General features: G+C 41.4%; 1 protein-coding gene across 1 annotated transcript in view; it reads right to left on the bottom strand.

Annotated features, from left to right (window-relative positions):
* PPM1H (protein phosphatase, Mg2+/Mn2+ dependent 1H) overlaps window positions 1-27,536 on the bottom strand; it is a 139,113-nt gene that overhangs the window by 49,791 nt on the left and 61,786 nt on the right. Inside the window, exons 2-4 of the mRNA XM_065856405.2 lie at window positions 22,966-23,131; window positions 13,325-13,669; window positions 5,941-6,053 (exon numbers count right to left, since the gene is read on the bottom strand). Coding sequence (XP_065712477.1) covers window positions 5,941-6,053; window positions 13,325-13,669; window positions 22,966-23,131 — 624 coding nt within the window. The remainder of the gene's footprint in view (window positions 1-5,940; window positions 6,054-13,324; window positions 13,670-22,965; window positions 23,132-27,536) is intronic.

Here is a 27,536-nt window from a genome sequence, read left to right as displayed (position 1 = left end):
TGCCAAGTCAATGCTGGATACAATGCGCCAGTACCCTGAACTTGTAACCTACTGGACCTCTAGATAATGTTCTTCCTCATCACTGCACTTTGAGTGCAATGACTTATTTCTGATCCAACACCTTTCCTCCACACCTCAAAGTGTTTCCTGATGCGCCTCCAAGAGCTTTAGCCAGTACAAAATCCTGCAATATCTGAGGTTGTTGCTGTTCCTATGAATCTTGTGCTGTTGCTTCTCCCTGGGAGGAAGCCAGGCAGGAGAAGGGGATCCAGAAGTGCTTTTTGCAGGCCTGCAAATCAGGCTTCTAAATAAAAAAAGCAGGGGAAACAGAGAGATGGGAACTGGCCATATCTCCTGAGTGTGACTAAGATGCCATGCTCTTTTGCAGCATTTTTGGCTTGGCAGGATCAGACTTCTCCACCAACCAAACTGCAGTCAGTGAAGGAGAATGTGTGTGGGAGACACTTACTTTGTCTTGAATTCAGTTTCTCCCTAATACACAGGCTTCTGAGCAGACCAGGCTTAGCTTATCTGTTGCCCGGAAATAATCAAACATTTTTTATTTCCAAGTGATTCCATTGAAGAATTAATAATAATCTAAAAAGGAGATGTGCACATAGATTGGTCAAAATACAATCCGTAAGTGTTACTCTCACCTCTTGTGAGGCATCTTTTGAGGATTTGAGGAATAAGAACTTCAGAGGATGAAGAGGAGTCACCATGGATTATGTGGTCTCAGGGTGAAAAGGCCTGCATGTGGCTCAGAGGTTTGTACCTCTTTTTGTCCCATCTTTAGGAGAAGACAGGAAAAAGAATGCTTTTCCAAATACTGCAGACTGGAGAAGCTTAGTAACTGAGTTAGTCTTTCCTCTAGAGACCTCTGAGTACGAAGCACAGATATTGCTGTTTATGCAGACACAGATGTAAGGAGACAGAGAGCTTGGTCAGGCCACTCAAGGAAACCAGGGAAAACATACACCATTTAGATTAGAAGATGAGTAGTTGAGAAAAATCAGAAAATTACAGTTTCTTAAAAATACTATAAACCAAAGACTAGAGCAAACTAGTTCTACAATAGTAACATACTAGATTTTTGGTCTCCATCCTTACACAGTGTTAGCACTTCTGGCAAAAAAATCATCCTGCTGGACTGCCTTGAGGAAGAGGTCAGATACCATAAACCACAAAAATGGGTCAGAATCATCAATTCTGACTTCTCAGAAATTCTATTTGAGCTACAGTGCCAGTCAGCAGATACGTGGCTGTTTCCATGCCTCTCTCATTTGCTTCATAAAAGCAGATTGATCCCCAAATCTTACTTCCTACAATGAGAACTATGCACAAGGGAAGCAGCTGACAAGCACCATAACACAGTAGAAAAGGAAGTATAAATGCAGTGAGACTCAACACAGGCAACAAATCCGGAAAGAATTGAAGCAGTAAACAAAGTAGAATTCAATTTTCAATTCAGCATTTTATTACACTGGGAGAAGTCGTTGTTATAAACACACACTCCCACATCTGGGCACCTGAAACACCAATGAAGTTGCTTAACGTGCACCCATACAGAAACACCACAAAAATATTCACTCAACAAGCTCCTATCATTTAATCCCAAATGCTTCAGAATTAATTCTACGCTTGCAAAAAGGAGGAGAAACATCTATTCTGGACATGAGGATATATGTTCAAGCAGAGGGTGAATATACCCTGAAAACATAAGCACGGGGGAAAAAAAAGCAAAGAGAAAAAGAGAAGATAAAAAAAGCTGATGAAGCAAAGCAAAAAAATCCAGTGACCCTGCAAGTCTGTGAAGCCTCCAAAACATCAGGCTCTTTGCTTTGATCCCATGTTCTGCCAATAAATCAAAAAAAGCCCAAGGACCCATTTGCAGATTTAGCGAGTGTTTCAGGGCCTACGAAAAAGTCAAATCAACTTGTGGTGTTCTGCTTCTCGTATAATGATAAAAGCGCAGCAGCCCTGCATGTCTCTAAGCACAGCACAAAATGGCAGTGCCTGCAGCCTCTGAGCAGCTCCTCAGCCAGACAGCATGAAAGCCAGAACAGCACTCGTGCCAAAGATAGCTAATATGATCATATTGCATTACAGTCACTGTAGTGATATTGGGCAAATGTTATGTTGCATGAGGCTATACAATAATTGGGCAGTAATCAGTAAAAACATTACGTCCTTGTTTTACTACTACTTCATCACTAGCTATAAACCAACAACCTAATACAGCACATAAAACTAAAAAGAACTGAGATTAACAGGGCGTGTTATGGCACTTTAGAAGTAAAAGTCACTTTAGCAATATAAAATTGAACAATACTATTTAAAAAAATTAGAAGATTTACTATTCCTTATTTAAAAAAACCACAGCTATTCTGAGTGCCTGGCCTACTTACCATAGTGTATATGGCAAACTGGCAGGCAAACTGGTAAGCAAAGTACAGCGCATCAATGCTCACCAAAAAAGCACTATATATTGGATAGCTGACTAGAGGACTATCAGTCCCTAATCAGATAACCTTGCAAGGACAATGTTAAACACTTAAAGGAAGAGAGAAAGAAACATTAGAAAAAGCTTTGGCCAATATTCAGACATGAATTTTGACTGTACAAATAGGAATATTTATGGCAGTGTCCAAGAATGATCAGACAAGCCATTAGAGAATGAAAGCAGCTCCCTCCAACTTGTTTTCATCAGGATCTGAATACATCATCTCATTTTTAGTAGGGTTCTGGTATCATGTGCAGTTAATGTATAATTATTACAGAACTGATTGCATCGTTAGCAGAAGTTTAATTATATCATTGACATTAGTGATGCCATAACATCAAGCTCAATAATAGTTCATAACAAAACCTACAATTAGCACAATTTTTCTTCCCTTTTACACCAACCAAAAGTGTTCAGCTTGGAGAAGCCTAATAGTCCATACAGAAGTGAGCTAGGGCTGAACCTGAAAGGGTTGCTGGCTGGTAATTTAGTAATATGGTAATTAAAGTCTTTTCATGATGTAATTACACATCAACTACAAAAGGACAGCTGCTATACAACACAGCCAGGGTACGTGGCATGAAATGATTAGATTTGAGAAGCTTTGGTGGTTAAACTGAATACCACAGACATAAGTCTGAGGTATAGCTGGCACCGCACAACACATTATCATTCAAGTCTCACACTTGGCGTTTCCTTAGTCTCATTGTGATAGTAACAGTTTGTTGCACATACCTTGGTCCCCTGACAGCAGAAGCTGTTTCAAAACCACCTTTAAAAACTTCTGCTATTTTGAAGTTGCCTGGAATTAAGACCTAACCTTCTGGGCAGAGGCAGAACAAATGAGGTTTCCGTGAACCCAAAATGTTTATTTCCCACCCCTGCAGCATGAAACCTCATCTCACAGACTTTAGTCTGTGGGAACTGTAGCTTGATTTATTGGTAGGCTTTTTCCAGTGGGAGAGCAGAGAGGGGAGGAGGAGGAGGAGGACAGAGAAGAGGCGCAAATGAGCAGGTGAACTCAAACTGAAGTTCAACTGAAGAACTGAGGTTTTGGCATCTACTTCCAATTGCAACTAGCACAAGTCCCCTGTTTGGGGGGAAAAACAAACCCCACTTTTCTTCTCAAGAGTAAACAATTTTTTTTTTAAAAAGTAGTTCCCTTATTGTACTTCTCACTGTCCTCATTTGTATCTGTACAAATCGTGAAGTTGACCACGCAAGGCATGACACAGCAAAAACGAACATATTTTTCCAACTAACAGGAATAAAACTTCCTGGCGAAGCGACTGCGATCTTGAAAATACAGGAATGCACTGTGAACCCTGGCAGTAGGTGGATAACCTCAGAGCTGCTTTTGTAGTCCTAAAATGTCCTTTTAGTGAAGAGGAGTAACTTGGATGTTTTGCAATAGCTGTTTTTCTCTCTCTCTGAAACATGGGAAGCGGGGATTTCATGGGAGAGAGGCCCAGAACTACTGATCTACACTTAGAAGCTTTTCTTTTCTTGAGCTCTGAAAATCTAGAAGTGGGCTTACTTGAAAGTGAAAGATTCTGGGAATCCAGAGAATTCCCTTCAGCATGAGGAAAATTTCCCTGAGGTCCATTTGGAAAGTGCAAAACCAAACTAGGATCTGGAGGGACCCTGTTACCTACAAGATGCAAGGAATGAGTAGAGAAAATTGATCCCTGGTTCAGACAAGACCCAGCCTTGCTGATGGCTTCCCTTCTAATACATGCTCTTTGTTCCTTCCTTGAAGAGATGTTTTTGATGGGCTTGATGAATATTCAAAGCCTATTGAAGACTTGGTGCCTTTAACTGAAGTGGGCGCTTAAGCTAATTCAAGATATCATCAATGAGTTTCTTCCTACCAGGTGTCAAGGGCTGCAATGGTGCTAAGGATGCTCTCAGAAGGCAGAGGAGGAATCCTGGGCAAACTGGAAGCAGACAGTCATTTAACAACAAAGATCTCAACTACTCAGAAGTTGGTCCTGCATGGCAAATTTTACATAGCACACTTTTAGGAGACAACAAAGCAATTTAGCCAACACAATGGAAGAGACTCATTTGTACTTCAAGTAGAACAGCACAGGAAAACACGATTATTTCTAATTTAATGGCAAAAGAGCTAAAATTTAGTGCAGCTACTAGTTCTGACAACTAACACAGGTGGTATACTAAAACATGTTTGCAGCTACCCTCTGTGAGGACTCATTTGACATTTGATGCAAAAAAGATTCAAATATGTCACTTGTCAAGAGGAACTGGGCAAGCATAAAAACACAAAATTCAGCATATCAAGAACAATCCCCAACATGAAAAGAATAGGAGCTTTATACACTAAGGATTTATCTGACTTCCTACACAGTTTAAAGCAGCAAGAGGCAATAAAAATGTTAGGTTTAAACTACAAAACATTTTGTGGTTGACTGCTCTCTGTAAACACATTGTGCACACACAGTACCAACATGAACTATGTGCACACAAACCTCAAACACAAATGCATAACCATAGCAGTTTCTACCTAAAGACAACGTGGTTCCATATCTTTGCAGACTTCAATTTCTCAGCGGCTAAGAGACCACAACAGCAGTCTGTATCATGCAGGGAACTATAATATTCTCCCTGGCCTTTTTATGCAGAGTACTGCCAAAAGAAACATGTGAAGGTCTTGCAAGAACAGCCTCATTATCTCTCTCTGATGGTGGTATAGGCAGAGAATAAGAGAGGGGAAAAGAACGCGAGTGTGATAATTCGAACATGCTCCTAGTTTTAGCTAGAAAAAGCTTTTTGTCACAAGTCTTCAAGCATCCATCTTCTAAGTATAACAAAGCAACAACTCCTTAATGACAGCATTCAGTTCTGAGAAATGGATAAGTGCACAGGCTAAAACAAGACACAGCAAAAATCCTAACCTGGGATTGCCCCTCTCCCTCCCCTCCTCTCTGTTGCAGGAGTAGTAGTTATTTGCTCACAGATTGTTATCTTCAATTATACCAAAATCTGAGAGCCAGGTGGCCTTTCAAGACTAAGGCTGAGGACAGGGACCAGAGGACTTCCTACTGAACTAGTCCAGCCCTACCAGCTGTTCCAGATGCAATCACCTTGTCAGTGTTTAACACGATTCCACCACACACCCAACATCCCTTCTGTTTCAATGGCTCGTTAGCATCTTTCCATTTCTGTGAAACCATCAAGTTATTCAGAAGCTGCTACAGGGCCAGAAGTGTTGTCAACCTCCATGACTGCAACCACCACTTGACAAAATACTGGCAGCCTATCACTGCCATTTGCATTGGTTTTTGTGAGAACCATTAAGTGTCCAGCCAAGAAACAGAATCCTCTTGTGATACTGTTTGCAACTAAGGAACTTGATAACACCAGATCTGGGGAGTTTGGGATGGAGGAATAGTTGGGGAGACACCACGCTTACTCACCTGCTATCACCAGCGTTTGCCACGTAAAGCTTCCCCAATAAATATACCACCACAAGGGCTGTGCAGCCACCAGAAATATTATACACGGTTCTCTCTCGTTCTATTTGCAAATCCTATGGGAAAAGAGAACAAGATTTATAAAGATGGCATTGCAATTACTGTTGTAGAAAATGAAGATTCCCTTTAAAAAAAAAAAAAAAAAAAAGAAAAGTATTTCTTAAACTGTGCATCTCACTGTCTTTCTTTAGTGTTGTAGCTGTTGCCACATGGTCAGAGAGAAGAATGGAAAGTCGAGGAGTACCTATTGCTTATGCTATAAAGACGTTCAGGAAAAATCAGGACAGGAGATTGTAAAATATCAGGCACCAAGGAAAAACATGGCAGCTAAGGGATGCAAAGAAATTTGCTATGGAAAAAGCACAATGAAGGCAAAGATAAATGTAGCTTAACAACCAGTATCTAGTGGTATAATTGGAGAGTGCTTTCAACAGACAGCAAATAATTAATAAGACCTAGCTATGATGCGAATAATCATCTGCTCTCCAAAAGGGACACTATGGTTGTGGAGCATATACCTTTATGCATGGCAGCAAGACACATTCCTACCAAAAGGCTGCTCCTCAGAAACACAGGGAAAGGGTGGATTCTAAACTTGTTAAGGGTGGGGGGAGATGTCAGTAGAACAGTATTTACTGAAAGATACCAGGTATTCACAGACCTTCCAGGATGAACCACAATATTTAACCCTGTGTCTCATCTCACTGCTTTTATGAGGTCCTGAAAAGACTTAATTTTTATGCTACGTGCATAGGCCCAAATTTAAGGAGGTACGTACTTACTCAACCTGTGTTTAGCTCCCAAATGATTCTGAGTGTAAGAAATATATATATAAAAGACCTCCTGCTTAACAGAATAGAAGAACACAAGTCATATCTGTCATCAAAAAATCCATCAAGCCCAGGAACAAAAAATTACATTGTGTATATATATATATATATATATTTAATATATATATATAGCGAGAGAGAGAGAAAGACATTTTAAACAAAAAATTGAAGTGTATGCCAGTGAATTCATTCTGCTGCCTCTAGGTTTAGTTTGGGGTAATAATGCAACACGTTACAAATTAACGTCCTCTTCTATGTCCAGAATCAAATCCAATTTCAAACTGGTTTTTCCTTGTAACACTGGATTGAAACAGGAAGCATCATCTAACATCGCTATTGCAAGTACTGGCAGATCTTTTCCAGCTAAAGCCTGCCTACTTGTATGGTTTTTATTATGAATATATTTGTTTGCTTCTGTGTGCACACACACACAAGAGCTATACTTCAGCCATTTTCATGTTTGTATTGAACAACAAACAGCTCAAATTGTCCACGCCTTGGGGTATGGGATTTGGAGTTTTATTTTAGAGCTAAATTTATCTGAGGAAAAGCACCACAACAAATGCAAACCATGACAGCTGCAATTTGCTTGAAAATCTGCAGAGTTGGAGGCAGCCAGGCACCATGCTTTGTTTCCTATAAATTTCAGGGGAGGGAGGTGGCCTGGGGCAGCAGCGAGGATGCTCAGCAGCACTCACTGTCCTGAGTAGGCTGGGCAGGCAGAGGTGCCTGTCACAAATAATGTGACTCCTGGCAGGCCAGCATGCACAGGGACCGATCCCGTTTGTGCCATGAATACAGCACTGAGGCGAGCAGTGTGGTGGGGACAGCAAGAAACACGCGGCCTTGCCCAACAAGGCCATACCCCGTGGCACCAGGAACTGCATTACCCAGTCTCTCATTGACTCATGGTTTTCCTTTTTTTTATTTATTTTTTTTTTTAAATTTATTTTTATTTGTTTTTCAGTGGGGGAGGTGGGGTGAGGGCATGGGATGTAAGTGGGGACCAGGAGGAAAACACCTCCAAGCTGAAAAATCAAATCTTGCAGAACCTTTGGTCACAGACATGGGCCTGTTATAAATGCCTCTTTATCTAATCTTGCCATAGCGAAGCTGATTTTCTTCCCCGTGGTTTCTATATATTTTTAAATTAAGCTGAAAAGAACAGTTCAAAGGAAGCAGACGTTTCTAACCATCAAAATAATTTAAACTTACAAATACTACAGTGGATTTTCCAGGCACTGGCAGGAATTTTAAAAACCCTTCATTTCCGCAGTTCAGAGTATCCTCTGAGACCTTCAAACAATGTACAATTCCTCACCTGGTTTCAGCTCTGTCATATGTACACTTTGCAAGTGCTGGAATGACTAAATTAAAATTTATTTCTTTCAATAAGCAGAATTCAGAAACATCTATTATAGGAGAGAAGACGGATAATCCTTTGGGCCTCATTTTCAGAGTTTCCTTGACTTAAACTAGATCTGTGTACTGGATTTTTTCGAATCATTGCTGTTCATGGGCTCTTCCATCTACTTGTTCAGAACTTGAATTTACTACCATAACTTGCCAGAGTATATTCAGTACCATGTTTTATTTTATATTACATTTTATATTACATACTCTAATGTTTCCTTTTTTTTTTTTTTGGGGGGGGGGGGGTGGAGAGGAGAGGCAAGAGGAAAAGCCTTTTCCTACAGCTCAACAAGATTCAAGGGGAAAAATATAAACCAAAATAAAATAAAGTCCACCAATGCCACTAACTCAGTCTGATGTAGAGACATTGGCTTTTAACAAAATAGTCTGTAACAGTGCTGCTGGGAAAGTAGCGCAGCACAAGCAGAGGCAGAAACCCCTGAACACCTCTGAAGTCTTTACAAGTGTAAAGGGCTCATCCTAGACAAAGCCAAAGCATACATAAAGCTTCCTCATTTTCTTCCTCATTTTCCACCCGGACAAAGATTTCAGATAAGGTGATTTCCTCCCCCTAGACCACTCTTTTCTTGACCATGCAGGCTCCCCACAGAGCAGTCTGGGTGCAGGGGAAGAGTTGAGCAATGGTAGGCAGAACCAAACAACGCAATTTCCAGCCCAAAGGGCAGCGCCTGCCAGTCGGACCCTGATAGAAAAATAATAGTAATAATAAAAAAGATTTCTATATCCTCTGTTCAAAAGACTATCGTTTCATGGCAAAGCAGGAGCTAATTCACCCTGTACTCTGCTCCCCTGTTCAGGATGCACGTTTGTAGCGGCAGGTGGGAGCCCGGTGCCCACAAGCGCTGCCTCACGCCCGGTCACCCTCGTCCTCCTGCCCCAGTTGAGATGGGGCAAAGGCTGCAGAGGACACCCCCGGCTGCGTTTCCAGAGCACAGGCGGGAGCTGCTTTCTCCACCCATCACAGAAACCGCCCGAAGACGCGGCGGCAGCCCCGGGACAGACCGTCCCGACTGCTCGGGTCTTCCCAGCGCCTGCCAGGCAAGGGCTCGGACCCGCCCTCCCCAGCGCAAAAGCGCGTGTTAATCACGCTATTTAACAATCTCTCCCCAAAAAGGAAGGAGATGACGCCACGAAGCCGCTACCGGCCTCTCTCTGTCAGAGGCTCCCGGACCCTCGACGGCGGCTTGCTTGTGCCACCTGGTGGAGACCCCGCGGAGGAGCACGGCGTGGGCCTCGCGTTCTCCTCCCCCCGCCCGCCCCGGCCCACGCGTGCCGGGCAGCCGAGCGCCGGGACGCGGCATCGGCGGCCGCGGGTGGGCTGGGGGCGCGGCCGGGGCGAGGGGAGGCGACAGGAAAGGGGCAGCGCGGCGGCAGAGGAAAATTAATGCGTCTGGAGGCCGTGCTCAGTTTGAGAAATAGAGGACCTTGAAAACAGAACTGGGCACATTCGAATCTCGATATTGTCGTTATACCAAGATAGCATACTGCAGCAACAACTAAAATAACTGTCCTCAGAGCAGGGGCCCTTCCTCCAGGATCTCAATACTGCTGTGACAGAAAGCACCTTTACTCCTTACACACACAGCGTAACCTATCTGCTTAAAAAGTTCCAGAACGCAACAAGATTAAATTAACTCCTTAATCTGCTTTACCTCTGTCAAAAAGGCATCAAAATCCTATAACACTGTTTCAGCTCTCCTTTCTACTAACTACTTAATCAGAAGAAACTTTTCAAAAGAAAATATCGTACAACATAAGTTGCACTCTCAAGATCGTTCAAAGTGAAATGGCATCAGTCACGCAAAAGCACATGTCTAGATTTCCTCCAAGTAAAAAAAAAATTCAATAAAAAATAAAATCATTATACAATGTACACAAAGTTACACCTTCCAATAAGTTATACAGACCAGTTCTGTGTCACTTTCTCCCATCCAAAATTAAACAGAGTTCAGTGTGGAATAGGTGCTTTCACTCCTTAATCTTCCTTTGAAATACATACTACATCACACACACATATATAAGGTTAAATATGGGGAGGGGATTAGAGTTTGTTGTGTCTATCCAGTACAGAAAAGCATTTGGAAACATCCTTCCTGGCTCCCTAGAACTCAATCTATAAATACAAATCTTAAAACTCAAGAGATAAAAATTAGAGGATTTGACTTCGGATACTTGCAGAACTTGGGCTTATTTGTTTCCTTTTAACTGGAATAATTGTGATCATTGATAATTACTGACATTGGGCATTTTAATTTACTGTTCTGTTGAAAAAATTTTATTTGAGAACACAACACATCCAGCTTTCCACAGTGTTTTACTACATGTAGCTGTCAGACAAGCACTGTCCAAAGGAAACCACACCCAATAAAGGAAAAATGATGTTAAAAGCCTTTTGAAAGAGATTAATTGCATTTTATTTGACACTTGAGGCAAAACTAAGGAGAGCTTAACTGGAATTCAAGAGGCAGTTGGGGAAAACTGTAATGATATGCTACATGCTCCCAGGAAAAGGGGACAAAATCATAATTAGATAAACCCGTCAGGTTGGACTGTTTAAAAACAAATTTAAAAAAGGGGTATCTGTATCTACTCAGCATTTTCACCAGGTTCAAAGGACTCCTTTGCAGCAATAGGTGTTTCAGGAAGCAACACCAAGAAATCTGCTTACATGTCCAGGAAACGTGAGCTCTCACCAAGTGCCAGGTAAAACGATAAGCTCTGCTGAGACAAAACCCTCGTACATTATGCAAGCCTCAATTGAATTGACCTAACTCAACAACATCCATGATATTCCAGTACAAAATAGGGCTGAATAAACAATGTGCTGTGGAAGAGACCCAAAATCTTCACCCAAAGACTACTAGGAGAGTGTAAACTAGCAGCAAGTTAGACAGAGGTAGGAAGAAGATCAGTCATTGCAAGCACAGATGAGACTCCGGAGTGTTGATCTTATGAGCCACTCCCTTACATGGGCAAAAGAAAATACTGTTTTGCCTAAACCAGTTATAAGACTCCCCCAAGATCTTAAAGTAGACAGAATTATCCATTGCTTTTCTTAATTTGACCATATTGGTAAGACTTCCGTTTAATGTAAAATTTAATGCTGAGATTTATATTGCATTGTGGTAGACACGGAGTCATTTATATCGCAAAGACAGACAATGAACTTCAGCCCTCTGATAAACAGCAAAAGTGGGAATTAAGGTATCTGAACTGTAGCATACAAACAAAAACACAAGAAGGAAAAGAAAGTATTCTCTGGATTTCAGTTTAGAAAAAGGGAGGACAGATTACTATGACCTGTACATGGAATATCCAGACACTGTATCTATAGTGAGTTATCCAGAGTTTCTGCATTTGCCCTACTCTATCCATAGAAGTCCTCCCAAGCAGTCAGGTGCCTGGACATGAGCTAAGATGGTATTTTGTGTGAACACCTGTCCAACAAAGATGTGAACTCAAAGTAAAGCAGGGCAGTAACAGATGTGCTTAGGAAGGCAGCGATGGGTAATACCCCTGCTGCTCTCATAAGAAAGGTAGAGAGCACTTGAAATGGCCCTTCTTTACCTCTCTTACCTTCGCTTTCCAGTCCCATCAACCCCATTTCTCATCTCTTCTCCGCTTGGAGCCAGTTTCAACAGGAGAGAGAGGACCATGTCATGCACTCAGTGCCTGGCACTCTTCTGGCCTGAAAATCACCCCAACTGAAGCATGAAATTGGTGTCCCTCTCTTATGCATGATCTGAACCCATTAGGGTGCAGTGGATGGGCAGTGTCATCTTTTTCTTTCTTTCTTGACAAAGAAGGGAGCAAGCTAGTCCTCCCTTCCTGAAAAAGGCATGATAAACTGACAGGAGCCATGATAAACTGACTCAGTTGGTAGGTCTGTTTGCCCACACTTCCTTGGGGAGGAAGGACAGTCCAGCAAAATAATTGCTTATCAGAATTCATAGTGAAGCACCACTTTGTTATAATAAAAGCTGTAGTCTCTAATTAGATGCATGTACTAAACAAAACTCACATATATCAGGAAAAACAATGCTTGAATACTTCCTTTCAGAGAACAAATAAAACATCTGGGAAACACTCATTAGTTCAAAAACCTTCTGCTCAAATAAGAGGCTTTTCTAACAGCAACAAAAATAAGTTAAAAAAAAAAAAAAAAGAATAAGATCAGATCTCCTAAGACTTGATCTACGTGTACTTACTGGCAGGGCAAGCCTCTGCTCTGCCTGACAAGAATTATTTTTAATAACACAGAGAAGTGAAGGAGGCAGGTGCAGAGCAGCTACATCAATTACAAAAGAGAAAAGGCAGCCTTCCATAGGGAAATTGATGGATACTCTGTTCCTATAGGGTTGTGATTTCCTCTCTCAGTTGTTCATGCTGTACACAAGCCAAGTGGGTGATAGGAACATACTTCATGTCCTGCTCACCCACACCCTGCCTGCCTCAGTCAAGAGCAGCACACACACTCTCCGCAGTCACTACTGTGCTTTATGGGCCACTTCAACACGAATGTGAACTACAGGTCACTAGATCAAGGATGCTGCCCCTCATCCATGTCCCTGACATGACCTTTTATGACCAGTTTATGTATTTGTGCGCAACACAAACAAGATGTGTTGGTGGTGCAAGGGATGCTGCAAGCCTTTGCTGCTGTTCTGGTAGGACAACAAGGCTTTATAAAGTGTGTGCCTGTATACACATCTTATGGTAACAGCCAATGCTGAAACCTGCCACTGTGAGGCAATACTCCTTCTTATATTAAAAAAGAAGGAAAAAATTAGGGAAAAAAAAAAGCACCAAGCTTCTAAGAGCCAAGTAATCCACAAGGATGGCTGTAGTCCTGCCTGGGATCTCAGGTGCAGCTCCTGCCTCAGAGGGATGTACCAGGTAAGCTGTTGAAGCTCTTAAATAATTCTGTCCACGCTCGGTGTTTAAGTAGGGGAAGAAAAAAAAAAAAAGTTTAAAAAAAAAAATCCCTAAGTGTTCACTTTCTCCAGGCCATGAAACTCACAAATGTATGCAACATGAACTTCAGAGCCCTGAGACATACATACCATTTCCTTGAATGCACTTTCTATGGCCCCAATAACCAGGCACTCATGTGGGATCTTCTTCTCGGTGAAGAAGCGTGTTGGAGGGGTGCTGGGCGAGCCTGGGGCCCCCACACCACCACGCAGGGAGGCCGCCCGTGTCAGCGTCCTGCTGTTGGTGGACGGGTTGTCAGGCTCCTCTCCCAGGCAGGTGGGCGGGAGGACGGCCGTGTTCCTCAGGATGTCCACGATCTCCTGCAGCTGCTCCAGGATATGGTGTTGCAGCAGTTTGGAAGCGACCACAGCTGCCCCCGACCCAGCGTGTCCATCAAACAGGGACCAGTAGTACAGGTTGATCCCATCTGTTTCCTGGAGAAGCAGGAGGGGAAGAAAGGGAAGGAAAAGAGATGGTCACCATTACACAGCCACAAGTGAGGTGACAAAGCAGCCGGTAGCACAGGAGCAGCAGGTAAAACACAGGTAACTTTCCAAGAGGCAGCTTTCTTTCTGAAATGGAGTAATAGCCACTGTGTTAGTACAGCTCCGACAAGAAGAAGTAATGTCTATTTTTGCCACATGTCTCTACGAGTTTTTTTCTTCTCCTTAACCACCCTACTCCCACCTCCGCCCCCCCCAAAAAAAAGCTGAACTTAGAATCTTTCTTACCTTACAGCCATCACAAGATGTGACCAAGCACAACTACCATTGTAAGACTAAGTTATTTTCCTAACGACTACGTAGATCAGAAGAAGAGCATTCGAAAATCATGTTGTTAATAAATGATGGACCTACCACCATGGAGACCAAAATTCTACACAAGACAGCACCTGCTACTTCTATGATAGATTTTTTTTTTTTACTCACTAAGCATGAGATTAAGGACCTCAGTTTGACATCTAGTAATAAGATGTGATCCCCACTTGCCATGACTGGTACACTAGGCTGCCCAGGGAAGTGGTTGAGTCACCAGCCCTGGAAGTGTTTAGAAGACATACAGATGAGGTTCATAGCGACATGGTTTAGTGCCAGAGTTAGGTTATGGTTGGACTCAATGATCTTGAGGGTCTCTTCCAACCAAAATTATTCTATGATTCTATGATAAGGTCTACCTATGCTGGCAGGTGGGACAGGTCAGGCTTCCCCTGCCTGTGCAAGCCCAGGAACCAGTACAGCACAGAGGTCCTTCAGGATGGCAGACACAAGTGGGATCAGCTGCACTCCACCCATGCTTGCCCACACATTCACTGCTTAGTTCTTCCCAGGGCTCTGAAAAGTGTCCTGTACAGTACTGGAGTGAAATACCCCCTGATCAGAAGAGCTATGCAAGTGTTTTGGCATAGCTCTTGGCATAACAGTATGCTCTTAGATCTTATTTCTTAGCTCAACTCCGAGCATGCCAGTCAGCATAACCGCTCTCATACAGGCAGAGTACCTGGAAAAAGTAAATTTTGTAGACCTCATTACTAAAATTAAGGTATTTGTGGTAAGGTTACATATTTGTTCAGCAGCTATTGATCAGTGTGGTGACTTTCAAGTATTTCTCCCTTTCTGCTCTGCAGAGTCTCCTCTGACAGGCGTAAGTCAGTTCCACTGTTGCTCAGCAGAAACCGCGTCCTTGTGGTGGGGTTCTTCATCATCCAGATAGGGCCCATTAACCCAGGTCTGGAAGCAAACTAAGGTCTTGTCAGCATGAGCTCTGATCTGACTGAAAAATACCAAGGAGCCATACTGTAGATAACCTCAACCTTTTTGGGGGAGAAATTCACCTAGAAATCTTCAAGGAAGCATTTAATACTAGTCTTTGCATGATAGCATATTTGGTAGCAACATGTGGAAAGAGTCTTTCCAGTCTCTCCTTTCCCCTCCATTTCTTGTGAAGCTTGTATCTTCTCCCAGCTATGCTGAAACAACTGGTTTTGGGGCTCCCTAGTGAGTTAGATGTGGGTGGACTAATACAGATTTAGAAATAAATCATCTTGAAAGGGACAGGAATCAGCCAATACTGTTGCAAAAGACCTCATACTAAGAGAGGATAACATAGATTTCACTGCAGTCTAAGAACTTAAAAATTCTATCTGCATGTCATGCTGACTGTGGTCTAATTAAGGATGACGGACATGATTTGTTTCATTCACCCAAATGATGCTCCCTTACACAATGGATCAGCATGTAGCCCAGGTACCACCTGCATCCCATCACCTCATGCCCAAAGTGCTGCTTATTTCACACTTATGCACAGGGTTGGGAACTGCAGCTCCTTTTATTTTCTGCTATTTCAGCTGCTCCACAAAGGTGCCAACCACTGGCTGTAGGGCAGGATGGACAGGCTGGAGTAAAAACACTGTGAATTGTCATTTTCAGATCCAAAAGACACTATTCATGGTTGCCCTGAGCTACAACATCCAAAATGTAATGTAAAATGTCTCTTTTAGCAATATGTATATTGACCATCAATATAAGTTCATGCTGTTCTAAGGGCAGAGTTCATTGCTGAACAAGCATTACAACTTATAACTTAATTTGTTGAAATGCACATTTAAAAGCGTTGACTATTAAAATTACATAAAACTCTATTTTTTTTTTTTAGCTTTTGGCATTGCTGCTGTAGTAAAGTTCAAACATATTCTTAACCAGTGCATTAACAATGTAGTCATCTATACAGTGAAGAGCTCATCCAAGAGAAGGAATTCAGCAGTCTATTGTGCACTCTTATTTCATCACTGTAATGCTGAAAAAAGGGAGTGCTGTCCTACAGTACTGGATGACTTACCACAGTAAGGATCACACAGGATACATCCTATAATGGTGGAAAAAAACAACAAATGTACCTATTTCCGAATGTAGCTCTTTAGCCAGTCCCACCCACTTATCCAATCTGGTAAATTCACCGAAGACGTGTTGTGCAATTTCACCCTGAAGGCATGACTGGCAGCTGTGCTATCTTGCTCAGGTTCAGAATCCAAGTTTGCACAATAGTTGGCTGTAAAATTCTGCTTAAGCCATTTTTAACGGATAATGGAATTACTGACTGAAGAACCTGTTTGCAAAAATAGATTGCTATTCGTGCAAAATGTGAAGTTTTTTGCCAACAAAAACAAGTATCCCAATGTGAAAGTATTTCAGCTGAAAACTGAAGCCATTTATTTGAAATGGCAACAACACTGTGTCTCCTGGGAGCTGCAGATGAAACTACTTCTGCTCCCATTCTTCTGTTAGAGTTTGGCTGCCTGGCCAAAATGCACTGTATGGTGCACCACGGATAATGTTCCCACAGCTTATGTTGTCATGTCATTCAAAAGGTGCTACTCCTTTGGGGATGTGCTGCCTTTGGGGGAAAGAGCATAAAGGCATTAGACCTCTGACTGAAACAAATATTTAACCTTCCACCTAAAAGAAGATGATATTTTGTCATCACCTTCCTCCTGCCCCCAAGGTATAACGGAAAATTACAATTAAGAACAAGTTTAAACTGTGCCCACACACACCGATTTTCTTAAGCTTTTTCTAAAGTAAGCCCCCACCAAGGTCTGTATTAGAGATATTCAGAAGATGAAGGAGAACAGTTATTAATGCAATTCGCTCTCATTATTATGAGCACACCACTGGATATGTCCACTGAACAAGCCTCATGTAAAACTGGTCATCAAATAAGGTTCCATCAGAGACTGGGAAGCTTTAAAACAGACCAGAACAATGGCCCATGACAAAAAGTGAAATTAAAATGTTACGCCTTGTTTTCTTTAAGCTGATGGGCAGCACAAATTAGGACAGAGAAGCTCACATGGCCTGAGCTGTATTCTTGGGCTGTCACTGACATGAACATGGTGTCGTCACATCAGCTATGGTGGTTCTTTTGGAGTTCGCTGATCTTGTCATTTTTGGACTAGTAATTCTTAAACAAGAGAGTGTTGCTACCACTTCAGCTACATTCAGAGGTCTGCACTGCACTCCTCCAACAGAGTTCTCTAAACTGCCCTCATACTCATCAGAAAGAAAAAAACCCCACACTTTCAGATTCTTATCTCATTCCAAAGTAGATTTCTTTCTTCCTGTCAACTGCAGAAGTACCCCAGATAACTGAGGGGTCTGTGTGATAAGTATATACAGTCGGGGAGATGACTGCCACAACACTGCTCTTATGCACATGTGCTGTGTGAGATGCTCTATGGCCTTAACTTTAGCTGGCATCTGCAGGCATTATGGCAACCTAGATATTAGTCTCCAAAAAACTTCTATGTATTCCTACAAAAATTCAATTACTTCTGAACTTGCAATGAGAGTATAACCACAAATAATAGTTGTCCAAAAAAAGGAGGAAGAAACAAATTCCTTTCCCTCATCCTGAGAATAAAAACAGCTCCTCTATTTGAAAGAAATTAATTCTCCAAAACCGTACTAATTTGATGAGAGTTAATTATATGATTCAAATATAGCAGCAACTCAGAGAACGAACAAGGGCTACCAGTCAGGGAACACAGATGAGACAAAAAGCACAAAAGGTCCTTGCTTTTCCTCCTATAGTTGAGATGACCTCCGTAGCCACCAAGAGATACCTATTTTGGTGTGTATATGCATGGCTGCTCTCTTTCTTTCATATTTGGGAGGTCATGACATTGTGTAAACTTTCAGAGACCAAGATATCTATTTCTACTAGCTCTAGTAGTATTCTGTCATAAGCAGTCTTTCAAACATCAGTTTCATTTGTTCTTTTAACTGGACAGAGCCCTCAAGTGGGAGTATGATCAGTCAACACAGTGATTTCTTTTAGATTTTCTTTCAAAAGATTCAGATTTAATGACATTCTGAATAGCTACCAGACACATGAAGGGCAAACAGATCCTTCACTGCACTGACCTTAGAATTCATTTCCAGTACGTACTAGGAAATTTAATAAGCTTCAGGCTCCTCAACTGCTGACCTAGCTTTTCAGGAAGGTTCAGCAGTCTCCCGGGTTTTCTAATTGTAAAATATAATTAAGACATGCAAAATTTTGGGTCAAACAATGGATGAGAAATCATGAAAGAAAAATGCATAAATATGTGCACACATAATTTGGGCTTAGTTACAGGGAGGAAAAAAAAAAAAGGGCCGCCTTAGGAATATATAGCAATTTGGGACAAATTTTTCAGGTAAGCTAGACAGTGGTCTTACATTGCAAACCTTCAAATTTTTTTTATGAAGCTAATTCCAAACAGGCAAATAAATCATGTTGCCACTAAAGATTTATTCTGAAAACCACAACCCACCCTGACTATTATCGTTCCAAATATGAACTGCACTCACAAACTGCATTAGAGCATGTCTGTAGTTCTCATAAAGTCTGAACTGGGTGAGCAATTGCCACCCCATCCTCAGAGCAAAGCCTCCCCCCATGTTGCCAACGATACATTCAGCAACCTGTGGTAAGCAACTTTGTGTCACACAAAGCAAATACTCTGTCACATCTTTGTGATAAAGGAAACTGCAGAATTAGTAGTTACGTATCTTCACATTACAATGATGATTAATAATGCATCACTTTAAGTCCTGCAACCTGTCACTATGACAATATCCTTGCATAGTATTTCCATTTCGCTCACTGATCGTCTTCAGTATTCATCAGCAAGGCACCCCACAGTTAAAGACATTTAAAAATAGTACCAGTGAAAAAGCTGTACAATTTAAAGGGAATGTTCATGGATGGAGACAGAGGGCAAACGTGATTAATCAAGTAGCAGTGGGAAGGGGTGGGGGGAAGGGGAGAGAGTTAATCTAGGGTTGAATTTGCAGAGCCTTTGCTTTCGCTGCCCGCCTTAGTTTATCACCCACTCTTTCAAGAAGGAAAACCTATTTATGCTACTTAACAGATTTCCTTGGGTTACTGTGTGTGTCGGGGCTGAGGAAACATTCACTTCTTCATCTCCTCACCTCCTCCTTCCCACCCTTGAAAGCTCTCCAGAGTCCACCCGCAGAGTCAAAGCCATGACAGCAGCACCCAACCCAATCCACACAGACAACCTGTGGATCTCCCACTCCCTTATGCTGCCTTGCCAAAGCGTGGGGCTGCATCAGTGTGGTCAGCATTAAACAACAGTAATCACACGACCTCAGATGAAGCTGCCATTTAAGTTCTGCAAACTTCCCAGAAAGGAGGGTAAAACAAAGATGGCATGTGGCCTTCTCGAAGAGTCTGTGGAAAACAGAAAAATCTGAGGACGATGAAATGGACTCTGTTAAAAGAGACACTCTAAGTTCCAGCTCCTATTTCCCTTGTGTTCCACAGTTTAAAAATCCAAACAAGAAGAAATCTTTATTTTCATCAGACAAACACCCAATAAACTGTTTCCTGCATCTCTTCTTCCTTCAAGATTTCTACAAGGTGCTGCAGCACTCAGAAATTTCAGACTGTATGTTATAGTAGGATTTTCCTAGGAGGCATTTACAGAATTCAGCCTCTGGTTTTCAGGCTAAATACTTTCCAGGATGATATTACACCATTCACTGGAGTGTCTCAAGTCTGTATTGTACATCCTATTGATCTAAAGTAAATTGTACCCTTATCACTTTTAATACCAACTCATACAGTACTCAAAAAATATTTCCTAACAATGTCATGTGAAGGCAAAACACAATATTATACTTTACAGTATAAAATGAAAATGTAAAAGTGTGATACATTGTAGAAATATGTACTTTTTCCCCCCTTTTAAAACATATTCAACCACAAAAAAACACAGTACCGAGGAAAAAAAAATCCTACTAATTACTAGTGTAAGACTGCCCTCTAGTAGAAAACTTTCTTCAGAAATATACTGCCTGTTTGGGGAAAATATATTACAAATTTAAACTCACAAGATGTGGTCTAATAACATGGTAGAATAGGTTTTACATAGCTAAATAATGAGTGCTATAGCACTCATTGAAGTGTCATGTAGAAAATGGAAGTAAATCTGTAGATAAGAAGAGAACATTTAAAGAACATGATAACAAGTACCATGAAAACAGTATGCTACATTATACAGATCAGCTGGCTCCTCATTTCAGACATTATGCTCATTTCTGGCTAAAATGTGTCAGAAATAGAAAAAAGAACAGAAAATTTGAAATAAAAATGTTTCTCTCAAGAAGCTTGAAAGAAAGTGGTTGTTTACTCCAAAATCAACATTAAAGACAGAGAGTCAAAGTAGGAAATACAGTAATGAAGAGAGGAAGAAAAATCAGAAATTCTAGGAGATACTTCTTCCAGCACAGGGCAATTGGATACTTAATAAGGTTGACAAACATTAAATTTAAAAAGAATAAAAAGAACAGCATTCAAAAATACGCAGTCAGTTTACAGACTCTACAGACCCCTAAGTTATCATAACGATAATCATGATGATGGATAGCGTTAAGGCTAGTGAAGACACATTTCCAAAGCTGAAATAGTTTTATATCCTGGTATTTTTAGTGCAATCTAAACATATTAGATATGTAATATTTGGAAGAATGTTCTGAGGAAGATGATTAACCATGCAGCATATACAAACATAGTGTGCCTTTTGCTCTCAAGAAACACCTGATACTACTCAAAGCTGGAAGTTAACTGGACTTTGTGAAACACTGCTGCAAAGCTATGTCCTGTGCATGCCCCCAAAATATGAAAACACAGGCAAATTCAGTACAGCTACAGCCTCCCACACTCCAGATGCAAAGGCCCCTGACCAGGTTTCTCACACGGTAGGTCTGAAAATTAAACGTGGTGCTAAATCAAAGCTAGTATCTCAACACAGCACCAAGATGTGTTTACCTAGGTTGGTGTCGCAGAGGCATCTTTGCAGTGTGCTGTGTGCATGGCACCGTGATGCTCTTTGTGTCAAACCAACCCATCACCTGAACAAAGCACATTGCTGCTTATCTTGATGTGTTTTATATACACAAATAACTACTGTGCCCAAATGCTTGCATCATTAAACATAATTAATGCATACAAAAAATAAATACCCTCATGGAGCCAAGCACCTGCATGTCAATAGCAGGCAGTTGCATGGACTTTCTAGGAAAGACTTCTTAAAACATAGACTCTTAAAATATATTCTGTTTTGCCTTGCATGAGTGTATGCAGAAGTCATTAGTTCCAGCAAGTACAGGGCACAATTCTTTACCCAGGAGTGTTCAAATACGTACTTGAAAAAAAATTAATGACTGACTGAATACAATGAGGAATATCAGCACACAGGAACTGGGACAGGTGATTTAAGGAAAGATTTGAAAGAGGAAAGAACAAGGTTATTTGCAAACCTGGAAGATCTGTCCAGAGACTGAAAATGTTGCAACATTAATGAAAAGTGAAACAGAACAGGAGGAGCAAGAAGTGGTGAGGGAGACAATGCAAGAAGAATGCTTGTTGCTCAGGACCCCGATGACCGACCCCTGCAGCCACCAGGTGTACCAAGCCATGGGGTTTTGGGAGAGAGATTGAAGCAGACAGCTCATCACAACCTCGTTTAAAACAAAAAGCCAAAAATAACCCAAAAAAGGTACTTATAGTCCAGTGAAAGACTGATTATCCCTTAGGGAAAATCTGTATTCTCCCAGCAGCAGAAAGACTGCATATAGAATCAGAATAGTTTGGGTTGGAAGGGCCCTTCAAAGATCATCTAGTCCAGCCCCCTGCAATGAGCAGGGACATCTTCATCTAGATCACGTTGCTCAGAGCCCCATCCAGCCTGGCCTGGAATGTTTTCAGGGTTGGGGCATCTACCACCTCTCTGGGCAACCTGGGCCAGTGTTTCACCAGCCTCATTGTAAAAAATTTCTTCCTCATGTCTAGCCTTAATCTCTTCTCTTTCAGTTTAAAACCATTACCCCTTGTCCTACCGCAACAGGCCCTGCTAAAAAGTCTGTCTTTCTTACAGGCTCCTTTTAAGTACCGAAAGGCTGCAATAAGGTCTCCCCACCTTGTCCAACTCCAACATTCAAGTAGAGCATTTATTGTTACATGGCTAAATGTCTGAATCAAGCACACACTATCAGTCATTGCCGGTGCCTGAGCTCATGCTTAAAGAGCAGATGAAGTAATTAGCCAGTCAGGAAACAAGACAGATGAAGAATAGCAGATGATTGCCAGTAGAAAAGCACATGATCTACATCACTCCATATAAAGAGAGGAGCCACAGTTTGCAAAAATAACTGAATTCAGTGTGCTGGATGATCTTACCCAACCTGCATAAACCAACCTTGCTACACACAATACTGCTGCAGTGAAAAGAACCCAAGTGACTGTCTAATCCTTAGTAAAAGTGTATAACTGTGTAAACGGTGACACTGCAGTACTTGCAGTGGCCATCACTGGACATGTCAACCAGAGACATTAAACTCACAGTATTCTGCAGCAGTACGTTTATCAGGATTATATTTTCAGAAATGAAACAAAAAAGGAAAATCCAAAGAGTATTCCTCTCCCCATTGTTAAACTAAAATGTTTTAGATACAAGAAGCATTTGTCAATTCAAGAAATCAAAACTCAAGTAGTAGAGCTAAGAAAGATAGAGTGTGCTGTATTTAAGCAGAGATATTTAATAAATAACTGGAAATACGTGAAACATTCAGTAGAAATTTGGAGTAGCTTTTTTAGTGTCATATTGCCACATTCTTGTATACTTATTGTGTAGTGCACAACAGACAAGACACGGAAGACCGCCTACCGAATTGTCTTTCAGCTGGAGACCTTCTCCATTGGGCAGCGATGACCTCCGTTTTGTTGAGTTCTTGTTTGGTGTAGAATTAGTGGCTCCAGTTTTCTTCTTGACAAAGAGGACTTCACAGCTGGCTTGATCTTCATTGTGCGTGCTCTTCCCTGCATTTATTACCCTAAGAAAAAAAAACAAAAGGAAACAAAAAAAGAAAATAAAGGACATGTCCAAGTCAGCAAAGCACAGAAGCCTCCACCTGTATCTAATATGTGACTCACAATGTGTACAGAACCATAGCCCAGAAGCCTTACAAATACCAACTGAATTAACGTATCTTGCTCATACACATACATACAGACATACACACTGTTTGCTTCCATACACCTATGTAGGGCCTAACAAGCATTTTTCACAGAACTATGTGAATAAGAAACACTAGTATCATAAGCATATTTTACCCTTAGGCATACCATGCTTTTCTTCAAAGGGAGTACGTGATGGTCAAGTCTGATAACACTTATGCCTCCTGGCTGAAACATGAGGTCTCTAGTTGCTTTTGTACCTGCCGGCCTCTGTGCTATGGTGAATAACTAATCTGTTGGCTGAGGGTGTGGATTCTGTCAAGTTCCAAGTCTTGGACAAACAAAATACCTGCTATAAACCTAAAAAGCTGTTACTGCTAAAGGCACAGAAAAATGTGCAACTGCTATTAGTCTGTTTAAAGGGCACATATTAGAAACACTGTAGCAAAAATACAAAGGAAAGTTTTTGCCTTATATTCCAACATGCAAGTTGAGCTTGCTTGTACCACAGCAACACAGCAAGATGCATACTAAATACACCTCTCTGGCACTGCAGAACAAGATACACTCTCCCCCCACCCCGAAATGAAACCACAAACCCTCACACCTGTATCCCACCTGACGTGTAGAGAGCAGAAGGCTGTCACCAAGAAGCTGCAGGCATGCAGAAACCAGCACTGAGAGCTCAGTACAAGCTTTGGACAACCAAGGATATCCCAAGACTTGCACCACAACTGCTCATCTTCCTTCCATCAGTGATGAAGCTGAAATAACAGCTGTTCCACCATCAACTTTTTAAAAAACCCTCCTCAGAAGTCTGCATTATCCAAGATACTGTGGTTACTGTCATCCATCTCAGGAAGCCAAGTTGAAACACATTTTCTGCTCTCTATAGAAGAACCTAATCACAAACTGACTCATTTTGCATCATTTGACACTGCATTCAGTAGGACACGTGCTTTGACAGTCCTGGGCTCACACAGGGAAAAAGCTGTGCAAGCTGGGACCGTGTCTTGTTCCAACCAAGCAAGACATCATCCACAAACACCATCTAACCACTTCTCTTTATCAGCAGGTGAGAGTCACCTAACAAGTTGACTGCTCAGAGACAGCATTTCTACTACTGCAAACACACCAAGTTTCACATCAGGCACACAACGTCTTCCCAGAAAGTCAAACAGCTTGAAGACACGTTGTAAACCTGATGGCAAGTTCAAGACACACCTGACTTCTTGATCTCTTAATGTTTTCATTACAGTGTAATTTTACATAACAGGAAAGCACTTGCAAAAGGTTGTTGAAATGAAAACAAAAAACAAAGGAAGGCCTGCAGGGCACTCTGCGCCAGCCTGCCTGCTCTTGCCGAAATGTCAATTCAGTGTCAGCCTTGCTTAAAGGTAAAATACTCTCTTGATTTTCTAAGAGCAACATGATACTGTGACATGCAAATGAGTATTCCTGCCTGTGATTAGACAAAAAGACAGCCTTACTCTAAGAAAAGGTGCATCCACTACAATTAACTGCTTCCAGAAAATAAAAGTTTCCCTACACTGCCAAATGTCACACACAGCAGTCTGACATCTGTATGCACAATATCACTGGTTGTTTACAAGCATTTCTTGTAAATAAACACCAACTGCGGATAAAATTATTTTGTGAAACACACAGAGAGCGGAGATGAAGCAGCATCTTGTTGCAAGGCACCTGTGAGCAGTTGAACCGCTCACCTCCTGTGGTGCCTGACCTTTGAGCAACTGGAGATCAAACACGGAGATGCAATAAGCTTCCAGTCTGAAAACTTGACATTTTCTTGACATATTAGGAAAACCTGAACCACATATTCAGAAACGGGGTGGGGGTTGAGAAAGCACAAATACCAAAGAATTTAAATCAGCTGACAAATGCCCCCTTAGTTTGAAATGCTACAACAATGATTAAAATATTGCAGCAGCACAGAATGTGTAGTTTTATCACATGGAGAGCTAATTAGTATTTGGTTTAGCTGATCAGTCTCCTCATTGATGCTGCTAGCTGTTTGCAACCCCATTTTTTTAAAGAAAAGCAGAAGATAAATAGAGAAAAGCAACTCCTTACAAAAATCACTACCTTCCTTACCACTTACCATTCCTTACAAAAATCACTCCAGTATTGGAGCTGCTCTGGATTCTAAACTTAGTGACGAACTTCAGGACTTGTGTGGTAGGAGATATTCTGATGTTTAACAGCATGTTAAGTTATTCACAATACGGTATCATTTTACAAAGCTCTTGCCAAGAAAAGTTGACAAGGCACTGAATACATCAGAAAGGCTACAAGAACAAAGTGACCTAACAGAGTAGCTTGGCAGTCAGCTACTGTGAAACGTCTAGAAGTTGAACCTGAGTACCAAACACCTTGCTAGAAGAGGATATGGCCAAAAGCAACCCCGTAGGACAGAATACTGAGAAGATGTGGGGGTTGGGGTGTCAGTATATGTTCCCTCACAGAATTTTACTTAATCTCCCCAAATTCCAGTTCTTCTCTTTCCAGCAGATGACTAAGTTCATTTTGGAAATCCTTCCTAAGACTTGAACTAATCATAATGTCAAAACAGTGCCTATGGGGCTACCAGGCAACATGGGGACTAGGTGCCAAAAACTGCCCCTCTCCTGACATGAGACCTCTTCTATCCTCACATCCCATCAGTGAACTTTGGAAGAGGGCTGCAGTGAAGCGCCGTGTGATTTTTTTAATCCCAAAGCCTGAGCTATGTGTTGGTGCCTGATGCCCAGCACACTAGCAGGTAACACCACCTCCTTAGCTTCAAACATCTCTGACTTTGCTGCCTTTTGAAATCCTTTTCTCTCAGCAGATTCTTAAATCCCTCCTAGAGGCAATTCTTTCAACCAGCTTTCCAATGCTGATTTTGCTGTTGTCTCTCCTCCTTGCTCTCACAGACTGTAACTTAGCAGGACAAAAAACACATCTAAACCGCTTATATAAATAACAAAGCAGAACTGGCAAGATGTTTTTACCTCCAAAAGGTAACCTTTAATTAGACCTCTGAAAACTTTTATGGAAAACCTACCATCCCCCTCCTTCCACAGAGGAAGTGCCTCAGCTTCCTAAGCTTTTCAGTTCCCCTTCATATCTCTTTTTCTGTCTGCCTCGAAAAATAAGTTATCCTCCAGAAAAAGTGAAGAAAAGTACCACCTTCTCACATTCAATACAAAAAACCCTCCCCCACCCAAAAAAGTGCCCTCCAATCATACCGTTGTCCTCACTTCCATTTTTTCAAGGATGCAAAGAATAATAATAAAATGTTGAGAAAAAGGAATTTTAAAAAAATATTGAGGCCTATATAATTCTCTAGCTTTTATTTAGAGATGTTTTCAAGGGAATACTTGCTTTTCTTTTTCTCTCTTCATAACAATTCCTTGAGGAACTGTTTGATTAGACCTATTCATGACCAATTCCTTTCAATCCTTTCCCTCTTCTCCACCATTACCTGTTTATTTCCTATCCAATTTTTTACAAAGTTCAACCCAAATAACATATCTAATTTGGATCAGAAGTGCCTCTTTTTACTGTGTTAGCTGTCTCTATTGTGTCAAATACATTGGTCAGTAATGAAGATTTAATCCTAAGGATCAATTCATGTTGTAGCAGTGCTAGTAAAAATACCTCCTGCTTTGCAAGTGAGAGCTTACTGAAGCTTGCACACTGAGGTGGTGGTGTTTGGTCACACCTGAAGAGGTACTTGCATCAACCTTGATGGACACTTCAGTGGTTTAAGAGACTAATCTCAAACATGTCCTCAGCTAAAAGCAAATCCTCCAGACAGGAGCCTGCTAGTTTGTGTGGCTCACAATTTGCATTCTACTGGTATCTCACAAGACCCCAAATATCATCCAAATGAACAGAAATGTAGGTCACACTGTGCTTCTATTCATCATTCAACAAGCAGAACTCTGAAACTGCGGTGCCAAGGTCACTGACTACAAAATCCTAAGTTTATCTTACAAGAACCAAAACAGATCAGTTAACAAATCCAAAACAGGTTTTGGTAAAAGTTTCAAAACCAAAGGAAAAACAGCAACCCAAAAACCAGATCAAGTCTTTTGAAACATCCAGTCCTCTATTTTTCACACCTTTATTAGTACATATACCCTTTAATAGTTTTACTCCTCCCTATACTGTGCTCATTGAGATTGCATTCGCTTCAGCAAAAGTTCCAAGCTGTGCTGTAGGAGTAGAGTTTTGCCCAGGCTGAGATCCCAAATTCTGAAAAAAAAAATTAAG

This window comes from Patagioenas fasciata, chromosome 1 (assembly GCF_037038585.1).
Source record: "Patagioenas fasciata isolate bPatFas1 chromosome 1, bPatFas1.hap1, whole genome shotgun sequence".
Lineage (NCBI taxonomy): Eukaryota > Metazoa > Chordata > Aves > Columbiformes > Columbidae > Patagioenas > Patagioenas fasciata.
This window is presented reverse-complemented; position numbering and strand designations above follow the sequence as displayed.